A 20549-nucleotide genomic window follows, 5' to 3' on the forward strand; every position below is an offset into this window, starting at 1 on the left:
GGAACACGGCTTTAGAGTGCTGGGGTCCGCTCTGTTATGGGGTAGAGAACACTTTTGCGCTTCCGTGTAGGGACCCGTTTCATGAAGAGGGGTGAAAATGGTGTTTTAGGTGCTGTCCTGACCCGGAGGTCTTGGAGAGGATTAGAAAACATTAGTTTTCCCAGTGCTACTCCATGAAGGTGCCGGTTCCAAGGCTGTAGGAATCCTTCCTACTCCGTGTCCAGAGCCTGTCTGTTAGTGTTGTCCCGTTTCCTTCCTTTTAACTCCTCCGCTGCTTCCTTGCTCAATCCTCCCCTCCCTTGCTTTGGTTTGTATCTGGGCCAGCCTCTCAGAGGCCGCAGTGGACGCTGCAAGATCTTCCTTCCACATCCTGGCACTATCCTGTGGAGGGTCTCTTTCCTGCTCTGGAGTCAGAATGGGCCCCGATATTGTAGTGAGCCTTTGTTTCTCTTGATGTTTGGTCTGCGATTTTGAGGGTTGTTTGTTTGGTTTTGTTTTGGCAACTCAGGTCAGTTTGTTTTGGGCATCTGTTCAGCCCTGTGTTGTGTTGTATGAGAATAGCGGGTGTATTCTTGGCAGAGAGCACAGAAAGCAACTATTTTAATAATGATTTGTTATGTGTGCTTTTGCATTCTTTTAAATGTACATTTGTATTTTTTTGTAATTTATGTTAATGTCTGTGAGTACAGGGGAGACTGTGTGAATAATTTCTGATGTCCCAGTGAGATTAGTGTTCATTATCATCAGATCCTGGTGGTTAGAAAAGGTTTACAGGCCCCGAGAAGGTGGAATTGTTTTCTGCTAAGGCAAGAGCTGCAGTGAGGATTCTTGGGGACCCCCTAGCCCAGCTGCCCACCCACCCACCCACTTTTTCTCCCAGGCACTTCAGGCCTAGAATACAACCCTCAGCACCTGCTTGACCCATACTTCTTTGTCTCCTGAAGTCTGTGGGCTGGAGTCCAGGAAAACCCATCCAAGGGAACTTCTGAGCAGCCATGAAATGTGGGGTCATTCTGCACCATGCTGTGCCACAATCTCTGTCTTATGTGTGTGGGGCTTCATTCAGGCTATTTGGTCTCACTAGGTCTTCCTCATGCCTAGTAAATCCTTGTAGCAGTGTAACCAGGCCTAGGGTCAGGTGGAGCAAGTAAGCATGCTTAGGAGTGGAGGTCTGTTGAGAATCCCACGGTGATCTTATTCACCTGGTCCTGACTCCAGGTTCATTATGAAGGCGGCTCTGGCTGTTCAGGTCAGGCTGTTGCCTCCTGTCGCCATTCAAATTTTCTTTTCAGGCGAAGGAAACAGGGCCGTATGGTTCTTTCCTGTTCCTGGGGCTGACAGGGTCCTCCCCTGATTAGGCTGTTGGCTTATCTGGGCTTCTGCGTAGTCCTTTGTATTGCTGGGCTCCATGCCTCTTGTGAGTTCACAGCAGAGCGGGGCAGGTAGAGGAGGAGTTGGATGCCAGGTGACCGAGGGCGGCAGAGGTGATGGCTATGCGGTGACCCCAGTGGAGAGGTGGATGTGGGGGAACTTCATGAGAAACTTGGAGCGAGAAGGTTGGAGCAGCTATATCAGTTTGCAGGCAGAATCCTGAGCCCAGCACTCACTGTGTCCTCCCCGCCTACACCTTGGGTTTGTTCTTTGTCTACCTGTAGAGGCTTGTGAGACTCCGAAGATGACATGAGCCCCCAAGAGGGCCTGGTTTGATAACCCCGTGTGTGTGGACATCTTAGCAAGTTTACAGCTACGTTGTGGACACCAGTTCTGTGGAGGATGAATGTGCCTGGTGTGTAAAGAAAGCAAAGTTATATACCCACAGAGCTGTTCATTGTTCCACAGAGTTCTGTATCCAGAGCCTGGTGGCTGTGAGGTCTCACGGAGGCTGACAGTACACTCCATATCAAAAGATGCTCCAGGAGGCTCGGAGGTAGAATGTGGGTTAAAAAAAAGAGCCTAGAATGGAGGATGGCTGAAAGGAAGTAGCACAGAAACATGCCAGGGCTCTGGCTACCTTGCTATAGGACGAAGGTAAGTAGTCACCGTCAAGATAACGTGAAGGGCTTAAAATGTTATCTGAGGCCTTATATTGATACCTTTGTTCTAGGAGCATGAAAGAGAGAATGCACGTTTAAACTTGAGGTAGTGAAGGAAACCCAAAGTAAAAGCAGATCTTGGAAAGTAGAAATTTATTTTTAAAATAGTTGAATTTGATAAGAAGAATCATTAGAACATGAAGTGGTTGAAACACAGGTTTATTTGTTTGTTTGTTTGATTTTTGGTTTTTTGGATGTGTTTTTTTTTGAGACAGGGTTTCTCTGTGTAGCCCTGGCTGTCCTGGAACTCACTCTGTAGACCAGGCTGGCCTCGAACTCAGAAATCCACCTGCCTCTGCCTCCCGGAGTGCTGGGATTACAGGCGTGCGCCACCACCGCCCGGCGAAACAGGTTTAAAACAATAATGTTAGGATGATGCGGATAGGGACAGATGGTGACATGATGGAGCCAGGTAGGGCTCTCACCTGACAGCTATAAGGAAAACAGGCAGTTTACCTACCCTCAGAGATATGGAAATCATAAGAAAAAGCTAAGCACTAGTGGGTGGTCTAAGGACCCTCAGTGCAGATGCCAGGGCAGGAAGGAATGGGCACTGCTATTGTCAGAGGCAGGACGAGGCTTCCTCTGTAGCCAGGTTATTCTGTTATTTCATTTATTCTTTAGATAGGTCCCAAATGACCCCAGGTAAATGGGTATGAGATGCCATATTGACCACTAGACATACATAGGATGCTCTTTAATAAAGAAGTACACTTCACACAAGGCATGATGAACAAATACGGAAGCCAGAGCTGCTGGGCCTACGGTGACCTGTCTATAACTAACCGTGTTCTCTCAGGGCTAAGCTTTCAATGTGGGAGCCAAGCCACATGCAGATAGAAAGGAGTAGGAGAGAAGTGTGAGTGAGAGGACGTGCTGGGCCTGTGGGCCTTGAGGACCCACTTCAGAGGCCCGCCCTGTCAAAACACCAGAAAGGCGCCTGTAGGGGCAGGTGGGTTTAGGTACGGAGACAGTGGGTGATATTTTTGATGTTATTAGCCGTTGTCATGGACAGATTTTATTTTGAATCCCTCAATTATTTTTAGAAGGAGAAAACCAAAAGAGTTCCTTTGAATGGTTCCGCCGAGGACAATGTTATACTGGGTTTGGGTGGTTTCTTGGGGTTTATTTTATGTGTGGTAGTGTTTTGCTTTCATGTATGTGATACATGCATGCCTGGTGCCTTCAGAGGTCAGAGAGATCATCAGATGCCCTGGAACTGTAGTTATAGAGGGTTGTGAGTCACCATGTAGGTGCTGGGAATTGAATCTGGGTACTCCGCAAGAGCAGCAAGTGTCCTTAACTACGGAGCCATCTCTCCAGCTCTGAGACCTAGTAGTTTTAATGGAAAGAACAATGCTGCACTGAGATACTTCTTGTTTTGGGGAACCAAAGTCCCAGTAATACAGACCTAGTTGTTGTATTTTGGGGATAAATCTGATTTGGTGTGATATGACCTATATCATATGTACAATATACATAGTAAAAATGAATTTACTGATATTGTGTGGTATATTCATCTAGGTTTATAATGGAAACTGTTCTGATGATTTTTATATTTATCTCATCCATGACTTAAATAGAAATTCTATTAATACTATTTTATATAAAGTTGCTCTTGCCAATTTTTATTTTAATTTTTATCTATACAAGTAAAAAGGTAGAATTCTACTGAGAGTAGCAAGATTGCTTAGAAGTAATTCTGCGTAAGTCCTGGGTATTGTGGGCGATGGTTTACTCAGACCCCCCCCCCCCATTCTCTTCCCTGCCTGTGCCACGCCTGGGGCCTCACTGTGTGGCATCTGTTTCGTTGCTGTCCTCTGCTCTCCCTCAGGTCCTGGTACTGCTGACCTCTCCTGGTCACCCTGTTATCTTTGCCGTCTTTGCTGAGTTCTTGGTTAGGCACAGTTATATTTCCGTGGCAGCCCGTGAAGATGCTGCCTTTGGAGAGGGTGTTAGCCACCCCGAGAAGCTCACCTCCCCAAACAGAACCATCTACTCTGTGGTCAAAAGATACAGCACAGCAGGAGGGACCCATCCCAGGGGAAGGACTCATTAAGCGACCAGAGCCCAGCCAGCATGAGGAATGCAGGAGGCAGGATGAAGAACCCATCCAGATGCTGGAAACTAGTCAGAGCGATGCGCCCAGTCAGAGGGAAGAAGAACTCAGTGAGCAGCGAGAACCTAGTCAGCAGGAGGAGCCCAGTCAAGAGGAAGAGTCTGTCCAACTGCAAGAACCCAGCCAGTGGGAAGAACCTGGCCAGAAGGATACACCCGTGCAGCAGGAAGAACCCATGCAGCAGGAGGAGCCCAGCCAATGGGAAGAACCCATGCAGCAGGAGGAGCCCATTCAGCAGGATGCTTCCATCCAACATGAACTCATCCTACAGGTGGGGCCCATCCGGAAGGAACTGATTCTGCATGAGGAGTTCATTCAGCAGGATAAGTCCACCCAAAAGGAAGAATTTATTCAACAAGAGAAGCCAATTCAGCAGGTAGGGTTCAGCCAACAGCAAGAACCTAGCCAGAAGGATCAACCCACCCAACCAGAGGAACTTGGCCAACAGCAAGAACCTAGCCAGAAGGATCAACTCACCCAACAGGAGGAGCTTGGCCAACAGGAAGAACTTGGCCAGAAGGATCAACTCACCCAACAGGAGGAACTCGGCCAACAGCAAGAGCCTAGCCAGAAGAATCAACCAAACCAACAGGAGGAACTCAGCCAACAGCAAGAACCTAGCCAAAAGGATCAACTCACCCAACAGGAGGAACTCGGCCAACAGGAAGAACCTAGCCAAAAGGATCAACCAAACCAACAGGAGGAACTCGGCCAACAGGAAGAACTTGGCCAGAAAAGTCAACCCACCCAACAGGAAGAGCCTAGCCAGCTGAAGAAAACAGAAACCATCACTGAGAGGTCTGCTGCTGACCTTGAGTTTTCCCGCCTGCGCTTCCGGGAGTTTGTGTACCAGGAGGCAGCGGGGCCTCACCAGACGTTGGCCAGGCTTCATGAGCTGTGCCACCAGTGGCTGAGGCCTGAGGCCTGCTCCAAAGAGCAGATCCTGGAGCTGCTCGTTCTGGAGCAGTTCTTGGGCATCTTGCCAGACAGGGTCCGTCCCTGGGTGGTAGCCCAGTATCCTGAGAATTGCAAGAAAGCCGCCTCCCTGGTGGAGGGTGTGTCTGACATCCTGGAGGAGCCAGGTGAGGCTGCCACCCCAGGAGAAAGCATGCCTTAGAGGACACGGGCAGGAGGTCCTGGAAGGATTGGAATCTGCACCATAGAGTTGAGACCCCAGCCGTGGCTATCCTGAGAGTGTAGTCACCCCATGTGTCAAGGGGCACAGAGACAACCATCCCTGAGCTGGTAAGGGGCTCCCCAGGCACCAGGGATCCCAGCCCCCTCTGCTGAGCGGCATTTCTGTCAGGCTTGCCTCACTGACTAGGAACTGCCTTGGGTTCCTGCCCTCACATTTGCTTTCCAGATGTTAGGAAGGATGAGAAATGGAGGGAAATCAGAGGCAGGTATCAGGCTCTTAAAAACTAGGTAAATATTCTGGATGGAGGTTTTCTCTGTGTCCACGGGTGGGGCCTGAGAGATGGGTGGTGATGGTCTCTGGGAGCCTAGGGGCTCGGGTCATACCTTGGGTCCACGTCTAGCCCGGTACGCATTTGCTGTGTCTCAGCTTGTTGGAATCACTATTGCCTTGATTGTACACAGGAATGGTGTTGTGTTCCCCAGGTGGGTCATCATCCTCCCTCAGCGAGAGAGACTATGAGAGGTGTCCTGAGCCCCTGCCGTTACCATGTGAGTTGCTAAGTCCCGACAGAAACTCACGCCTAGGTGCATCCTGGCACACGTGACACTGTTAAGTAGCAGCGGTCCTCTTGCTTGGCCGGCTGCACTGAGGACGGGCCTGGAGTCTGTGGTTGGGAAGGAGGATATGCTTGGTGGAGGCAGCACGGAGCCAGGGGACGTCGGGTAGCCAGGCATGGGTGTCTGCCCTGCAGTGGAGACTTACTTCTGTCGGTTCTTTGTGGGTGTTAGATAAGCAATTTTTTCTCAATTTGCCTTACAAAATTTGTTAGCCCTACATGGTTATCAGCCAATAAATAATTTTATTGTGGATATAATTCAGTGCCAGCATAGGATGCTTCTCATTAGCAGCATGAGGCTTGGAGTCAAAACCTCTCTACTGCCATTTTTTTTTCTCTGTATCCTATCATAGGGTTTTACTGCTGTGACCAGACACCATGACCAAGGCAACTCTTATAAGGACAATATTTAGTTGACGCTGGGTTGCAGGTTCAGAGGTTCAGTCCATATCAAGGCAGGAGCATGGCAGCATCCAGGCAGGCATGGTGCAGGAGGAGCTGAGAGTTCTGCATCTTCATCTGAAGGCTACTAGGAGAAGACTGGCTTCTAGGGAGCTGGAGTGAGGGTCTTAAAGCCCACACCCACAATGACACACTTCCTCCAACAAGACCACACCTCATAGTTCCACTGCATGGGCCGAGCATATTCAAACCCTTCACGTGCGTGAAGGAGCACGTCCTTTCATGTCGTTCTGTCCATCACACGTGTGCACGGAAGGTCTGTGCCACCGTGGTGTAGGTGTGCCCTCTCCTCTGTTATTCAAACGGGGCAGCTGTGGTCAGAGGTTTGGTTCCTCAGCTGCTCAGAATTCTGTATACTCAGTCTTTCTATTTTGCTTTTTAAAACAGCCCACAGTGGCACTCTAGCTCATGTGGCATGGTTTCCTTCCAACCACTGGCCAGAGGGCACATACACGTTAGCATTCCTGTGATTATTTAAAACCTTCGTGATGCGCTCCAAGCCAGCATAGAAGGGTGCCTACTTGCTCTGTTTGTTGTTTAACATTTCTGCCAATCAGGTTGGCACAAAAAGGAGTCCTTCCTTTGTGATCTGAATCGGCATTTCTAGGTCACTGATGAGATAGAATGTCTTTATGGCTTTTTATTTTTGTGTCCACCCTGATCTGTCAGTTGCAGACAAATGGAGAGTTCACTGAGCTTCGAAATCTGTGTGTGCAGGAGGAGGTTTTTCTTACATTTGTTCTGGGGCCTGTGGGGAGGGTATGGGATACACTTATTGTGGAGTTATGTAGCCACTGAGAACTTGTTTTCTCAGCTCCCCTTCTTCCAGCCTGGCCTACCCTGGAACCCATGTGTTTGGATCAAGAGCACACAGAGGGAGGGCGGAGCGAAGAGGCCAGTCCTGCCACAGCTGGGCTGAAGGTGAGGGGGCTGAAGGTGCGTGACGGGGCCGCTCTTGGCCCCCGGAGGGTGAGCTTGACTGGCAGCTCACATGGCTTTCCCTTCTGACTGTTGACGTCATTCCTTCTCTCAGTAGTAACTCTGGCACAGCTAAGGATTCTGGGCCCCATGCCTAGAGTGCTGTGGCCGAGAAAGCTGCCCTTGAGGAAACTCAGGGGTAGAACCTAAGGAAGGGTTTTGCCTTAGTGCGGTTTGGAGTGGGCCAGAGCTGCCGTTCTAGGATTCATTCTCTTTCCCACAGGAACGTCTACAGTGGAATGGGAGCAGCTGGACCCCACAGAGGATAACCTGACAAGTTACAGCAAGCTGCTCCTGTGGGGTGAGACCCACCTCCCACTGGTTCATGTTCCAGTCTGCATCCTCTCCAGACCTGTTGGCATGGAGGATTCTGACCCTGTCCCAGGAACTAGAGTTGGGACACCAAGGGTGATTTAAGTGTTTGAAGCTGAATATGTTTTAAGTGTCTTTGAATTAGGATTTGCTTTCCAAGTTCTCCAACTCTCCTGGTCTACACTTTTGAGTTCCATGTGGGACTTTCTGTTTGCAGCCCTGGCCTATGAAAACTGCAAAATCCGGATTTGGAAAGGCTTCCTGACGTCAAGTCTCTAGTACTCTCACCGTGTTTGTGCAGAACTGGGTCCCAGGAATGGTCTTTTACTGAAGTTCTTCCTCTGAAATCTTTATTTGTAGGGATGCTCATATCTAGACTTCAGGTTATTTTATGTATGTATGTATGTATGTACGCATGTATGTTCTAATTTTGTATTTTACTTTTATTGGTACTGGGGATTGCCCTTCTGAGCCCATTTAGGGCTCAGTCTTCAACTTTGCTCCACTCTAGACACTCCCCATTTTCTCGCTGCTCCATAGGCAGCCTTCAGACTCACATGAGATCTTCTTTGCCTCTGCTGCCTTCTTTAGAAACCTCAGCTTTCTCGGGGTTCTAACTAGAGGGCAGCTTTGATGGTGGTCAGGACAAGATGCAGAGAAGAAGGTAGTTGCAATCTGTTTCCCAGAGACCCAGTGAGACTTGAAGCCTCTTAGCTTTTTGTCTGTACCTCCTTTACTTTTGTTTTTCTTCTCTAAACCTCAGGGTGTCAGTTTCCCCAGGCTGGTCCATCTTCCATGCTGGAGACAGAGGAACCTTGTGCAATGGAAACACTGCCAGGGGGCAGCCTCCCAGGTAAGGCTGAGTTACATGGCGATATGGGGCCTGGTGGGTGCATGACACTTCTATTAGCTTCAGCAAAGACTCCAGCTCTGACTCTAATAATTTTCCAATCCACTGTGTGTGGGGAAATGTCATTTCATTATTTCTTGTAGCATAATGAACTCCTATAAAGCATTTCACCCAAAACACTGCACACTTACATGATCTGTCAATTGACTAAGCTCAGCTCTGTAGCCCTTCTACTCCTTTTAGGTGGTTCTGACGGCCACACACAGAGCCATATTCATTAGGAGGCCTATCTAGGGCACAGATGTCCCAGTCGTCTCCCCACATGCTGCCCAGTGACAGCTGAGGTGAGGCTGTGGACCACAGTTTTTTGCTTGCCTCTCTAGGGCTTTGGCTTTCTTGTAGATGCGTCTGGGTTTCACAGGGAGAATCCTAGGGGGAAACGCTCATGCTGCATCTCTGCATGTTTTGTGTCCATGATACCACTCAAGGCCCAGCCACAGTCGTGGTTCACTGAGCGTCACGGGTATAACTGGATAGCTTGCCAAGATTCACTTGGTTCTTACCAGTCACAGACATGTCCCCTGAACCGTCTCATGGTTCTTTGCATCCTTTAGTACCAAGTCACTTCAGTAAGAAAGATGGTTTCAGATCGTAATCCACAGGAGGCTCCTTCTTAACATTTGAATTTCTTTCCAGAATATACATGGTCTCCTTCACCTACAAAACACTCTGGGAATGATGGTTAGCATTGAGCTCAGCAGACATTCTGAGTGAAGGAAGGACATGTAGATCGGGAGAGGGAGGAATGGGTGGGTGATGGGTCTTGTGAGGCTCATGGCACTGCACTTAGCTACTGTGTGATGTCTTGAGTTGTAAAGAGGGTTAAGCTGTGCATGTCACGAGCTCTTAGCTGATGGCCCTTCCCCTGTGCTCAGCCCGTTGGGCCTCACAATTTATTTTTTTGATTTCTGCTCAAGTCAGTTTGCGCCTCAGAGTCTTGGGAATAGGACTGCTCACATTTTGACTTTGTTTCAGACGGCACCAGGCAGCTGGGAAGCACAGGGAATGTGTGTGAGGAAGTCTTCTTGGGGGAGACACTGATGGCGAGTCTTTCAGGGGATGCTCCTGCTAGCTCTTCTATGCATACTGTCCAGGAGGAGGAGCAGCAAGCTCAGAAGGCTCTGGATGCTGAGGGTGAGGACTCAAGCCCTACCAGTCCCCAGAGGCAATCTGTCATCCAGCAGTCAGCCCAGGGTAAGGATCGGCCACATCAAGGCACTGGGACGAAGAGGCCCCACCCAGATGACGAGGACGAAGAGGCCCCCGAGTGTCTTTCCAGCACCAGCAGCTTCCAGCCGCCACTGGATGCAGGGAAGGTGCTTCATGTGGATGGTCGTGATTCTGGGCAGGACCCAGGAACTTGTGCTGGGGGACGCACTGCAGCCGATGCGTTTGATGCATCTCAAGGGAAGCCCTACACATGCAGTGAGTGTGGGGAGGCCTTTGCTTGGATCTCAAACCTTATGGGGCATCACAAGAGTCATGGCTGTGTGAGCCAGGGCTGCTAGGAGCCCTTCCAGTTCAGCGTGGTTGTGGTGAAGTACCACAAGAGTCGTATACAGAAAAGCGAAACAAAGCCACACCCAGAGCCCTTCTCTGCAAAACTCACTGGTGGGAGGTTTGGCCTTCTAGTGTGTGCGTGGTTTTCCTCATACAACCTGAGGTCTAAGGCTAAGCAACTCTGCTATGACTGTCCCATGACATGACAGTTGCAGCACGAGTGGCCCTAAGCTCCTGTGGGAGTGGATTCTTGTGCTATTTCTACAGGCTTCTGTGCTTACTTTCTAGACACTAATGTGCTGAAAACAACTGGAAAGGCACAGGGTCCTCATCTTAGAAACACATGTTGGCCTCATGTTAGATCCTGTAAACCATCAGATATGAGGGAAGACTCCCATTTCTATCGTATTTTAATACCACTCATACTCTGATCATTCGACATTGTATGAAGTGTTGAGTTGCTTTACAGTATGTGATCTGTTGGTGCTTTCTTGAGCCCTCCTTGCCTCAGTTGCTTCTCCCTCTTTGTTCACACACCATTCTTGCTCTCTATTCTGGCCTTTTTGTAAGTATGTAATACCAGGTTTACTTCTGACTCCTTAAGAGCAAAAGCTGTTGCTTAGTTTAAGTCATGTCTTCATATGTGCAGTGGCTTGCAAAGATCACAAAATATGCTGATTTCCGATTGGGTCTCAGCCCATTAGTGCATTGTGAGGTCCAGTCAGTGGATGGCCACTGGTATTAAAGAACAATGAAGTGGAATCAAAGGTCAGAATGTATCATGTACTAAAGGCAAGTATTGTTTTGTAAAACTTTTCAGCTGAGTATCTGAGAGCTGGCTGCCACCTTAAATGTATTTGTTAGGGGGCGAGAGCTTACAGATTGAAGAATGGTCTGCATCTGAGCTGAGAGAACCAAATGCGGCCCACATAGGTGATCTTGTGGTTTTGCTTTTAACTCCCGATTACAACATTGTTTCTGTTGCCTGGTCGTAAATGTAATTGCCCTGCAGATATAGAAAGGATGTCTTTTTTCTGTTAGTGTTTGAGCAGGCAATTTGTGTAACCCCCAAATCAGAGACTTACCATAATAAAGTATTTATTTCTTCATTTATATTATAGCTCGTTGTTTTGTGATTGTACAGCTGCTTCCTTGAATGTTGGTGATGGGACATTTTCTTCCCTACAGTGAGTGAGTCTGGGATCCAGATATCATCCTTGCTGTAGCTTTCTTTTTATGGGGTTCTTGGATCATGTGGAGAAGCCCATTTCCCTTTCCCTGGGAGAAGACACAAATCACTTCCATTTAAAAAGCCTCAGAGCAGTGGTTCTCAACTTGTGGGGGCCACGTATCAGATATCTTGCATATCAGGTATCCTGCATATAAGATATCTACAATATGATTCATAACAGTAGCAAAATTATAGTTATGAAGTAGCAATGACAATTGTATCATTTGGGGGTCACCATAGCATGAAATGTATTAAAGGGTCACAGCATTAGGAAGGTTGAGAATCACTGCCCTAGAAAACTGATTGGATGGCCTCACTACCTGTAAGGATCCTGGCACTGCATAGTAGGTGCCTTGCCTCAAACTTGCAAAATAACTGTGCAATGACCTTGATCTTCCTGTCTCAGCTTTCCAAGTGCTGGGATTATAGGCCACCAACTAGGCTAGTTTTAATATTTAAATCATGTTATATTTTTGAGGCCCAGACTCTTCCTTTATAGCCCATGAAGGCCTTGAGTTTGTGATCCTTCTGTCTGTTTTCACAGTGTTGGGATTATTGGTGTTTATCAAATGTCAACCTTTGAGATGTGTGTTTGTAGTTACATTTAAAATAGTGTAGGTTAGCATTTAAAATAATGGGTTCCTTCACATCTTTGTTAACTTGTATCACACATGGGCAGCTCTTCTTTCTTTTTTCCTATTCTGGGGATCAGGTTGGGCCTTGTACAAGCACCAGCACACTGAACAGCATCTCCAGCCTTCTCATTTTTTGAGACAGGGTTTCGCCATATAACCCAAGCTGGCTGTGACCTTCATGCTGGGACTACTGGTATGAGCCACCACACCCTACTTTTAAAACCATACAATTCCAAACAGGTATACCACAAGCATGCCAAAGAACAGTGCTGGAGGACTGAACATGTCCCACTTCCAGAGAAACTTCAGAATAGTTAGAAATTCATACCCCAGCACTGTGACTAAAATCACCTGGTATAAATACTACCGATAGCTGAGGACCAAACCCAGCCAGTATTCTTTTAAACGAATTGACAAGTCACCAATTACAGTTTGTGGCTTTAGAAAAACTAATTTTTTTTTTTGGATCTGGGGTTCAATAAAATATTGTGGGCTTTTAGGTTAAATAGAAAAACAAAAGTGTTGAAGTTAAATATTAAAACAAGAGCTTTCAAGTTGAATATAAAAGCAAAAGTTTATCTCATGTGGTGATGTACTCCCAGTAATTAGAAGGCAAAAGTAGCAACATCAAGAATTCAAGGCCAGCCTAGGCTACACAGCCAAGTTCAAGGTTAGCCTGGGCTACCTGAGATTCTGTTTCAAAAACAAGTGCCAAAATAATAACAAAAACAAACGGTTTTTGGACATTGAGATTAAAAAAAAAACCCAATGAAAAATTACTTTAGGAAAGGATTAGTTTGTTCATTTTCCAAAAAGATATTTTAGGGAACATAAGGTTCCAAGGTGAAGGACAATTGTTCATAAGATGGTAGTTTAACAACTGAATAATTCTTTTTCTTTTTTGTAAAATGGCAACATCTGCATTTCTAGTACCCATGTGTTCTGCAGTAAAATTTGAGAACAGAGTGAAGTCATCTAAGAATCTGTGAGGCTCCATAGAAAGTAACTAGCTCTAAATGTGAAACATTTTTATACAAAGCCTTTACATCCTATTGCACATTAATGTATTATAAAACTGTTGAGAAAGCCCAAAGGGGGTTGGGACTTGACTGAGCTTAGTGATAGAGTGCTTGTCTAGCAAGCTCAAGGCCCAGCTTTGGTCCACGCCCCTCCCCTAAACCTCAACAAAGATACCTAGTTTATTTTGGACCATGGAGCTGAAGTCGGTGGCACTGATTGTTACTTCAAAAAATCAGCTATGTGCTGGGAGAGTGAGTATTCACCGAAATTCCACGAAGATGCCATTTGTTTTGGAAACACTTTCCTGTTGTATTTTCTAGGACGATCCCAGTCAAATTTAAGTATTCTTTAGCACCACTTTAAGAATGTGATGTGCAGTAAGAACAAATTGTGACTTCATTTAGTTCTTTTACATTTTTTGCCACTTTGAAGAGCTCTTCTTTGGTCTCTGGCGAGTCCTTGAATGCAAATGGAGAGAGAGCTGTCACCAGACCTGTGCGTGCTCACACTCCTTTGTGGACACTAGAGTACAGTAGTGGGCCTTCGAGTTGACGGACCTCAGTGTCGATGGTACCCACAGTTGCTTACTGTTCGATCCAGGAACAACTTCGAGCTTGGTGGTCCCTGCCATCTCCGGGACCTCTGAGGAGAGTGTGGCACACTGAGCTCTCATGAGACGATAATGCTGACTCTAGTACTGGATGGGCTGCCTTACGGCTTCCATGTGGAACAGGTCTACCCAGTATGAGTTCTCTGGTGTCTGCTAAGACAAGAGCTGTGTTTGAAGGCTTTGCCACAGTGTCTGCACTCACAGAGCTTCTTTTCTGTGTGGATCTTCTGGTGCTGAGTAAGATGGCGGCCCTGCCTGAAGGCCTTGTCACAGTCCTGATACAGAGAGGGCTTTCCCCAGTGTGTGTCCTTTCATGCTGCTTGAGTGACGAGTGAAGGATTTCACACTCATTTCACCCATGAGGCCTTTTCCTTGGTGTGAATTCTCTGGTGTTCCACGAGAAGGAAACTCTGGCTAAAGGCTCTAGCACACTCACTATTCATCGGCTGTGTGAATTCTCTCTCTCTCTCTCTCTCTCTCGTGTGTGTGTGTGTGTGTGTGTGTGTGTGTGTGTGTGTCTGCTCATGCTGGCTGGGAGCGGAGTTATGACTGAAAGCTTTCCCATACTCTTTGCATTCATAGGGCTTCTCTCCAGTGTGCACCCTCCAGTGCTCAGGCAGGAGTGTGCTCTGACTGAAGGCCTTCCCACACTGCCTGCATTCATAGGGCTTTTTCCCTGTGTGGGTTCTGTGATTCTGAGTCCGTGGTATAATGCGGGGTGGGGGAACGCTTTCTTACACTCACACATCCACAGGGCTTCTTGCCAGTGCTGATTCTATGGTGTTTACTTAGGGATGAACTATGGCTGAAGGTCTTGCCACAGTCCAGGATGGATTCATAGATTGTGAGTTAGGCGGAGGCCTTGCTGAAAGCCCCCCCCCCCCCCCACATCCATTACCCTCACAGGCTGTGCACTGTGTGAGCCCATGCATGCTGGTTGGAGGACGATCTGAAGCCGAAGGAGTCCCCACATTTGCTACACTCACATGGCTCCTTACCTGCGTGAGTTCTCTGGCATTGGATCCCTGGGGCAATCTGGTTGAAGGTCCTTCCACACTAAGAACACGTGTGAGGCTTCTCACTGGGGTGGAGTCTCCTTGTTTGGTGAGTGCTGAACTGTGATCTAAAGCCTCTCCACAGTCCTGGGATGAGCAGAGCTCCTTTTTCTATTGGTTTCTGGTTGATCATTTGAGTCTAGCTTCTCCCTTCTTCCATGTGCTCCCCACATGTGCTGAATCTCACTTTACCCCACGGGGACGAGGTCGGCTGCCCACTCGCTTATGCCTGCACTCTCAAGACCTACACGGTTTTCATCCTTGAAGTGCCAGGCACGACACCCAGTTCCTGTCAGGAAAAAATACTGTTTGATACTTCTCCAGAGATGCTTTGTTTGGATCTGAAAAATCTGTTTTCTTGTCTGATTTCTCATTCTGAAAAACAAAATAAAACAACAACAAAATCAAGAAATAGAAATGTTCCTTAAAAGCCTTTCTGATAGAAAAGAGTTTGTGTGGCATATTGTGTGTGTGTGTGTGTGTGTGTGTAATTGATGATTTTGAAAAGTTTAGGGAACAAACTTAAAAAATACCTTTTTATAGGGGCTGGAGTGAAGGCTCAGTGGTTAAAACCACTTGTTCTTGCAGAGGCTGTAGGTTTAATTTCCAGTACCTACATGTTGGCCCACAACCAACTATAACTAGAGTTCCAAGGACTCCAATGTCCTCTTCTGACCAGGAACAGAAATGCACATGGGACACAGACATACATGCAAGCAAAACACTCATATACATAAAATAAAATTTATATACTTATATAGGTTTTAGTCAGAATGGTGGCACACAATTATCTTCATAGCACATAATTAAAAGAAGCAATAGGACTGAAAATATTAAAGTCTCTGGGTGGTGGCAGCACACATCTTTATTCCCAGCACTTGGAAGGCAGAGGCAGGCAAATGAGTTCAAAGCCAGCCTGCTCTACACAGCAAGTCCCAGGACTGCCAGGGTTACAAAGAGAAACCCTTTTAGGCAAATGGATAGAACTGGAAAATATCATCCTAAGCGAGGTAACGCAATCACAAAAGAATACACATGGAATGCAATCATTGATAAGTGGATATTAATTAGCCCTGAAACTCTGAATACTGAAGATACAATTAGCATATCAAATGATTCCCATGAAGAAGGAAGAAGAGGGCCCTGATCCTGGAAAGGCTTGATCCAGCATTGTAGGCGAGTACCAGGCGAGTACAGAGAAAAGGGGGTGGGGGGAAAGATAGGAGAATGGATGGAGAGAAGAGGACTTATGGGATATATGGGGGGGGGGGACTGGGAAAGGGGAAAGCTTTTAGAATGTAAACAAAGAATATAGAAAATAAATAAAAAAAAAAAAACCAAAGAGAAACCCTGTCTTTAAAACCCAAAGAGGGAGGAAGGGGGAAAAAGAGCGAGAAGAAGAGGTAAAGGGAGAGGGACAAGGAGGGGGAGGGGGAGGGGGACAAGGAGAGGAAGAGGGAGGGGGAGGGGGACAAGGAGAGGAAGAGGGAGGGGGATGGGGAGAAGAAGAAGAGGGAGGGGGAGGGGAGAAGGAGAAGAGGGAGGGGGAGGGGGAGAAGGAGAAGAGGGAGGGGGAGGGGGAGAAGGAGAAAGTCTAGGCCACCCTGGGCTACATAGGAAGCCACCTCAAAACAACAATAACACAAGAAAAGTAACCTTTTCTTTTTTGCTTTTTTATGTTTTGCAACCAGGAAAGGAACAGGATCCATGCAGGGCAGGCGTTCTGTCCATCTGGGCAACAACAACACCCCAGTCATAGTTAAGTGTTTGGCAGACACAATATGGCCATGGCAGTATTGTTATGTCTCTTGAAAACTGATAAAGGTCCACTATTAAAATGGAGTGAGACTCATTTTCTCAGCACTTATCAAAATCTATATTTTTAATTTCTCTTTTTGGATTGCATGACCCTCTCCCTGACTACACATTATTCTGCAAAGATGGTGCCTCAGTTTCACTCATATTGAAATGGGTGTTGCGGCTAAGATACAGCTCTCAGTGATGGGAGCTTGCCTAGGGTGTGTGTGGCCCAGAACCCATGTTAGTGGGCTCACAACTACATTTATGCCAGCTCCAGAGGATTCGGCGCCTTGTTCTGGATTTAGCCTGCATACTGTGATGCACATTCAAACAGATACACGCACCGGGCGGTGGTGGTGCCCGCTTGTAATCCCAGTACTTGGGAGGCAGAGGCAGGCAGATTTCTGAGTTCAAGGCCAGCCTGGTCTACAGAGTGAGTTCCAGGACAGCTGGAGCTACACAGAGAAACCCTGTCTCAGGGTGGGAGGTGGGGGGTGGGGGTGGGGAAGAAATTCCATATGTCCTTCACTGAGCCATTTGAGACTCATTTCTGGTGGGGCAGCTGGTTATAGGAACATTAAATAGCCTAGAAGGGCTCTTGCCAGTTAGGGAGGTGGCAGTCAGTTTACCTATGGAATCTAGGGAGCCTTGTGGAATATGTAAATGGGGAAAACAATGTCTTCTGTTATAAGATTGTTTTCAACAATTTATGAAGAAACAAATTGTTAAAAGATTTTTATTTTTAATTCTGTGTATGGGAATTGTACTCTGTGTCTGTCTGTCTGTCTGTCTCTCTCTCTGTGAGTGTGTGTGTGTGTGTGTGTGTGTGTGTGTACACCTTTGCCTGCAAGAGAGCAGAGGCATAGATTCCCCTGGATCTAGAGTTACAGGTAGTATGTGCAACAAAATGCTTTCCAGGGGAAAAAAAAAGATAAAGAAAATATAATCCAGGGGCTGGAGTAGTGGCTCAGTGGTAAGAGCACTTAACTATTTTTGTAGAGAACCTGGGTTCAGTTCCAGGTTCCTACGTGGCAGCTCACAGCCATCTTTAACTCCAGTTCTAACGGATCCTATGCCCTAACATTTGTGGGCACCCGGAGTGCGCCAGGTGCATACACATAAATGTGCAAAACACTCTTACACATAAAATGGGAAAAAGCCACAATCCCAGCAACAAATGCTCGTGTCGATACAGGGAAAGGGGAGCGCTTATTCACTGCTGAGGGCTGTGCAAAATAGAACAGCTACGATGTAAATCAGTGTGGAGGGTCCTCAAAAAGCTAGCGATAGATCCATGATATAACCAGCTTTATCACTCTTGGGTGTATACCCAGAGGACTCTATCTTTCTATAGAGATCCCTGCACTTCTGTTTACTGCTGCTCTACTCACAATAGCCAGGACATTGGAAACTGCCTAGATAGCCATAAACCAATGAATGGATAATGAAAACGCTGTATACTCACACAATGGGATATAAGCTTTTAAGTTATCAGCAATTAAGAAATATTAAAGTCTTAATAAATGGACTGGGCTGGAAACAGCCATCCGAGGCAACCTGGACCTAAACGGATAAACTTTGTTTTCTGTTATCTGTGGATGTTAGCTTTTAATCTTTGTTTCATTAGAAATACCCATAGAAGCTAGGAAATTTGTAAAGGCCTGCCGTTTTGTGTGTGTGTGTGTGTGCTTGTGCGCGCTTGTGCGCGTGCTTGCTTGCATGTACAGCCGAATGGAAAGGCTGACAGAACAAAGTGGTATAAACACTTAAAGGGGAATAATGATACAGGAAGGCCATGATCATGTGGAACCCTACCACTGTAGAAGCTTTTTCTTTTCTTTCTTTCTTTCTTTCTTTCTTTCTTTCTTTCTTTCTTTCTTTCTTTCTTTCTTTCTTTCTTTCTTTCTTTCTTTCTTTCTTCCTTCCTTCCTTCCTTCCTTCCTTCCTTCCTTCCTTCCTTCCTTCTTTCGTTTCGTTTCGTTTCGTTTCGTTTCTTTTGGATATCAGGGATTCTCTTGTCTCGCCCTATGAAAACTAGGATAATGGACACATGCAAGCACACTATGCATCTGGCTCTACATGGGGTTGGGAATGAACTCAGTTCTCCAGATGTTTGTACTTTTCCTACTCAGCAGCTCCCCAACTCTACATTTGCAATATTAACAACATAATCCTGAGTATGGTGAGACACCCAGAGAGGTACTCAGTTTAATCGTGGATCCTTGGGTCCTTGGCAGCTGGCACAGAAGCCCCTCCGTTTGCGGTGAGGCTCGGCCCTAGGTCTGCACTCTATCCTCAAACCTCCCTCCGTGGTAGGGATAAGTAGGACAGGCTGCTTTCAATCACTGAAATCTTCGCCTCAAGCTCGGAAATTTCAAGTCTTGGGCAAAAGCTTGCACGCCAGGGCCCAGTTCCTTCTCAAGGACCCTCAGATCCCTAGAGGCTGGCCCCGCCCCCTTGGTCCCCTCGGCGAATCCACAAAAGAAGCATAAACCACCCTACTCGCTTCGGTGCCGTCGGCGATTTGCTTTCACCGAGGCTTCACCCTCCCCTCACCGGCCCAGCTCGCCCCTTTCCCACCCCAACGCCCCGGTCTCACGGCTAAATCGCAAAGACAGCGGCTTTTCGATGGGGGTGGGGGTGGGGGGGTGGGGTGTCTGACTACATTTCCCGACTACCTGCGCGCTGACTACACTTCCCAGAGGGCCTTGCACGCGCTTCCGGTCTCTTCCCTTGGTTGAATGATGAGCACTTGGGACCCTCGAGCTGCGGTACTGAAGCTCGGAGTCTGAGCGTAGTTTCCAGATCCCGAGTAAGATGAAATCCCGTTCCTCACTTGTCACGAACCATAGGATGAATGTTGAGAACACCAGGGGCTGCGTATGCGCAGACGGGCTTAACGTTTTAACTCCTCTTGGGCGCCAGAGAAGTCGGACTTTTGCCAGACTGTGCTTCCCGGAACTACAATTCCCAGAGGGCCGCGCTTCCGCTTTCGCTTCTACAATTTAGGTTTTCCTCTCTGGCATTTAAAGGCCATTTCCGACTTACGCTGTGCTGTAGAACTAGTGACTGATGGAAGTGGAGAGAAATAGTGGAAAGGGTCTTGGTAACAGTATTCCAGACATGAAAAGCCCTGCTGTGTTTAATGAAACGAGGAGGTTGGTAGATTATGCCAGGACGTCCTAGATTGGAACACTGATTTTCTTATTGGAAACTCAACCGCTAACTTCTGTAAGACAAAGTCGTGAGTAAAGCACACGCACAAGTTCTAACTGAAAACACCAAAAACATCTCCAGAAAATCCAGCCACGGGCAATTACCAGACTATTTATTACATCGGTATATATATATAAAATCAACATTTGCAAGTATTATGTAATTATTGAAATTGTGCTTTTGAACAGGAGCACACTATTCAAAGATGATATACCTCCTTTCACTGAATTGTCATTTTCTGAAAACTCACTCCCGACATCAAGCACTGTCCCCCAGTGCAGCAACAAACAGTGGAAAATGCGTGGCATTCATTGTCACCAAACACATTGGGTTCACATCTTGAGTGCAAAGCCTTTCGGCCAAAACAAATACAGCCAAGAGTGGACAAAGAGTGAACCCAGTTCCTCACTTGTCACGTGTATAGCAGGTGAGCAGAGCAAAAGTGCTAGTGTAGGGGTGCAGGGGAAGCTCCATTCTCTCTGTCAAACTTTAACCCCAGCATTGGGGAGACAGTGACTGGTGGCTCTCTGTGAGTGTGAGAGGCCAGCTTGGTCTTTGTAGAGAGTTCCAGGACAGCCAGTTCTATGTAGACATTGTCCCACCTCCCCTTGGCCCCCAAAGTGAGTTAACAGAAATTTTGTGGAGTCCCAACAGAACTATCATACCTGCCTGGGAAATCAGGGTCCCCTCTTGAGGCTTTCAGTTTGATTATAATAAAATAATTTAAGAACAAGCAAGCACAAATGGAAACTTGGAGAAAAAGAACAGACTTCAAACGGAAGCTTGAAGATAAGTTATAGAATTTAAATGAAAACCCCAGGGAAGCAAGTTATAAATTACCTGCCTGGAGGGAA

General features: G+C 47.0%; 1 protein-coding gene across 1 annotated transcript; it reads left to right on the plus strand.

Annotated features, from left to right (window-relative positions):
- Positions 1 to 3847: 3847 nt before the first annotated feature.
- On the plus strand, positions 3848 to 11269 carry Zscan18 (zinc finger and SCAN domain containing 18). Its single transcript, XM_052171177.1, has 6 exons — positions 3848 to 5294; positions 5812 to 5898; positions 7243 to 7368; positions 7642 to 7707; positions 8482 to 8571; positions 9604 to 11269. Exons 1-6 carry the CDS (start codon positions 4028 to 4030, stop codon positions 10134 to 10136), a joined length of 2169 nt encoding a protein of 722 aa, XP_052027137.1. The 5' UTR covers positions 3848 to 4027; the 3' UTR covers positions 10137 to 11269.
- Positions 11270 to 20549: the final 9280 nt, after the last annotated feature.

Source organism: Apodemus sylvaticus, chromosome 1, assembly GCF_947179515.1.
Source record: "Apodemus sylvaticus chromosome 1, mApoSyl1.1, whole genome shotgun sequence".
Taxonomy (NCBI): domain Eukaryota; kingdom Metazoa; phylum Chordata; class Mammalia; order Rodentia; family Muridae; genus Apodemus; species Apodemus sylvaticus.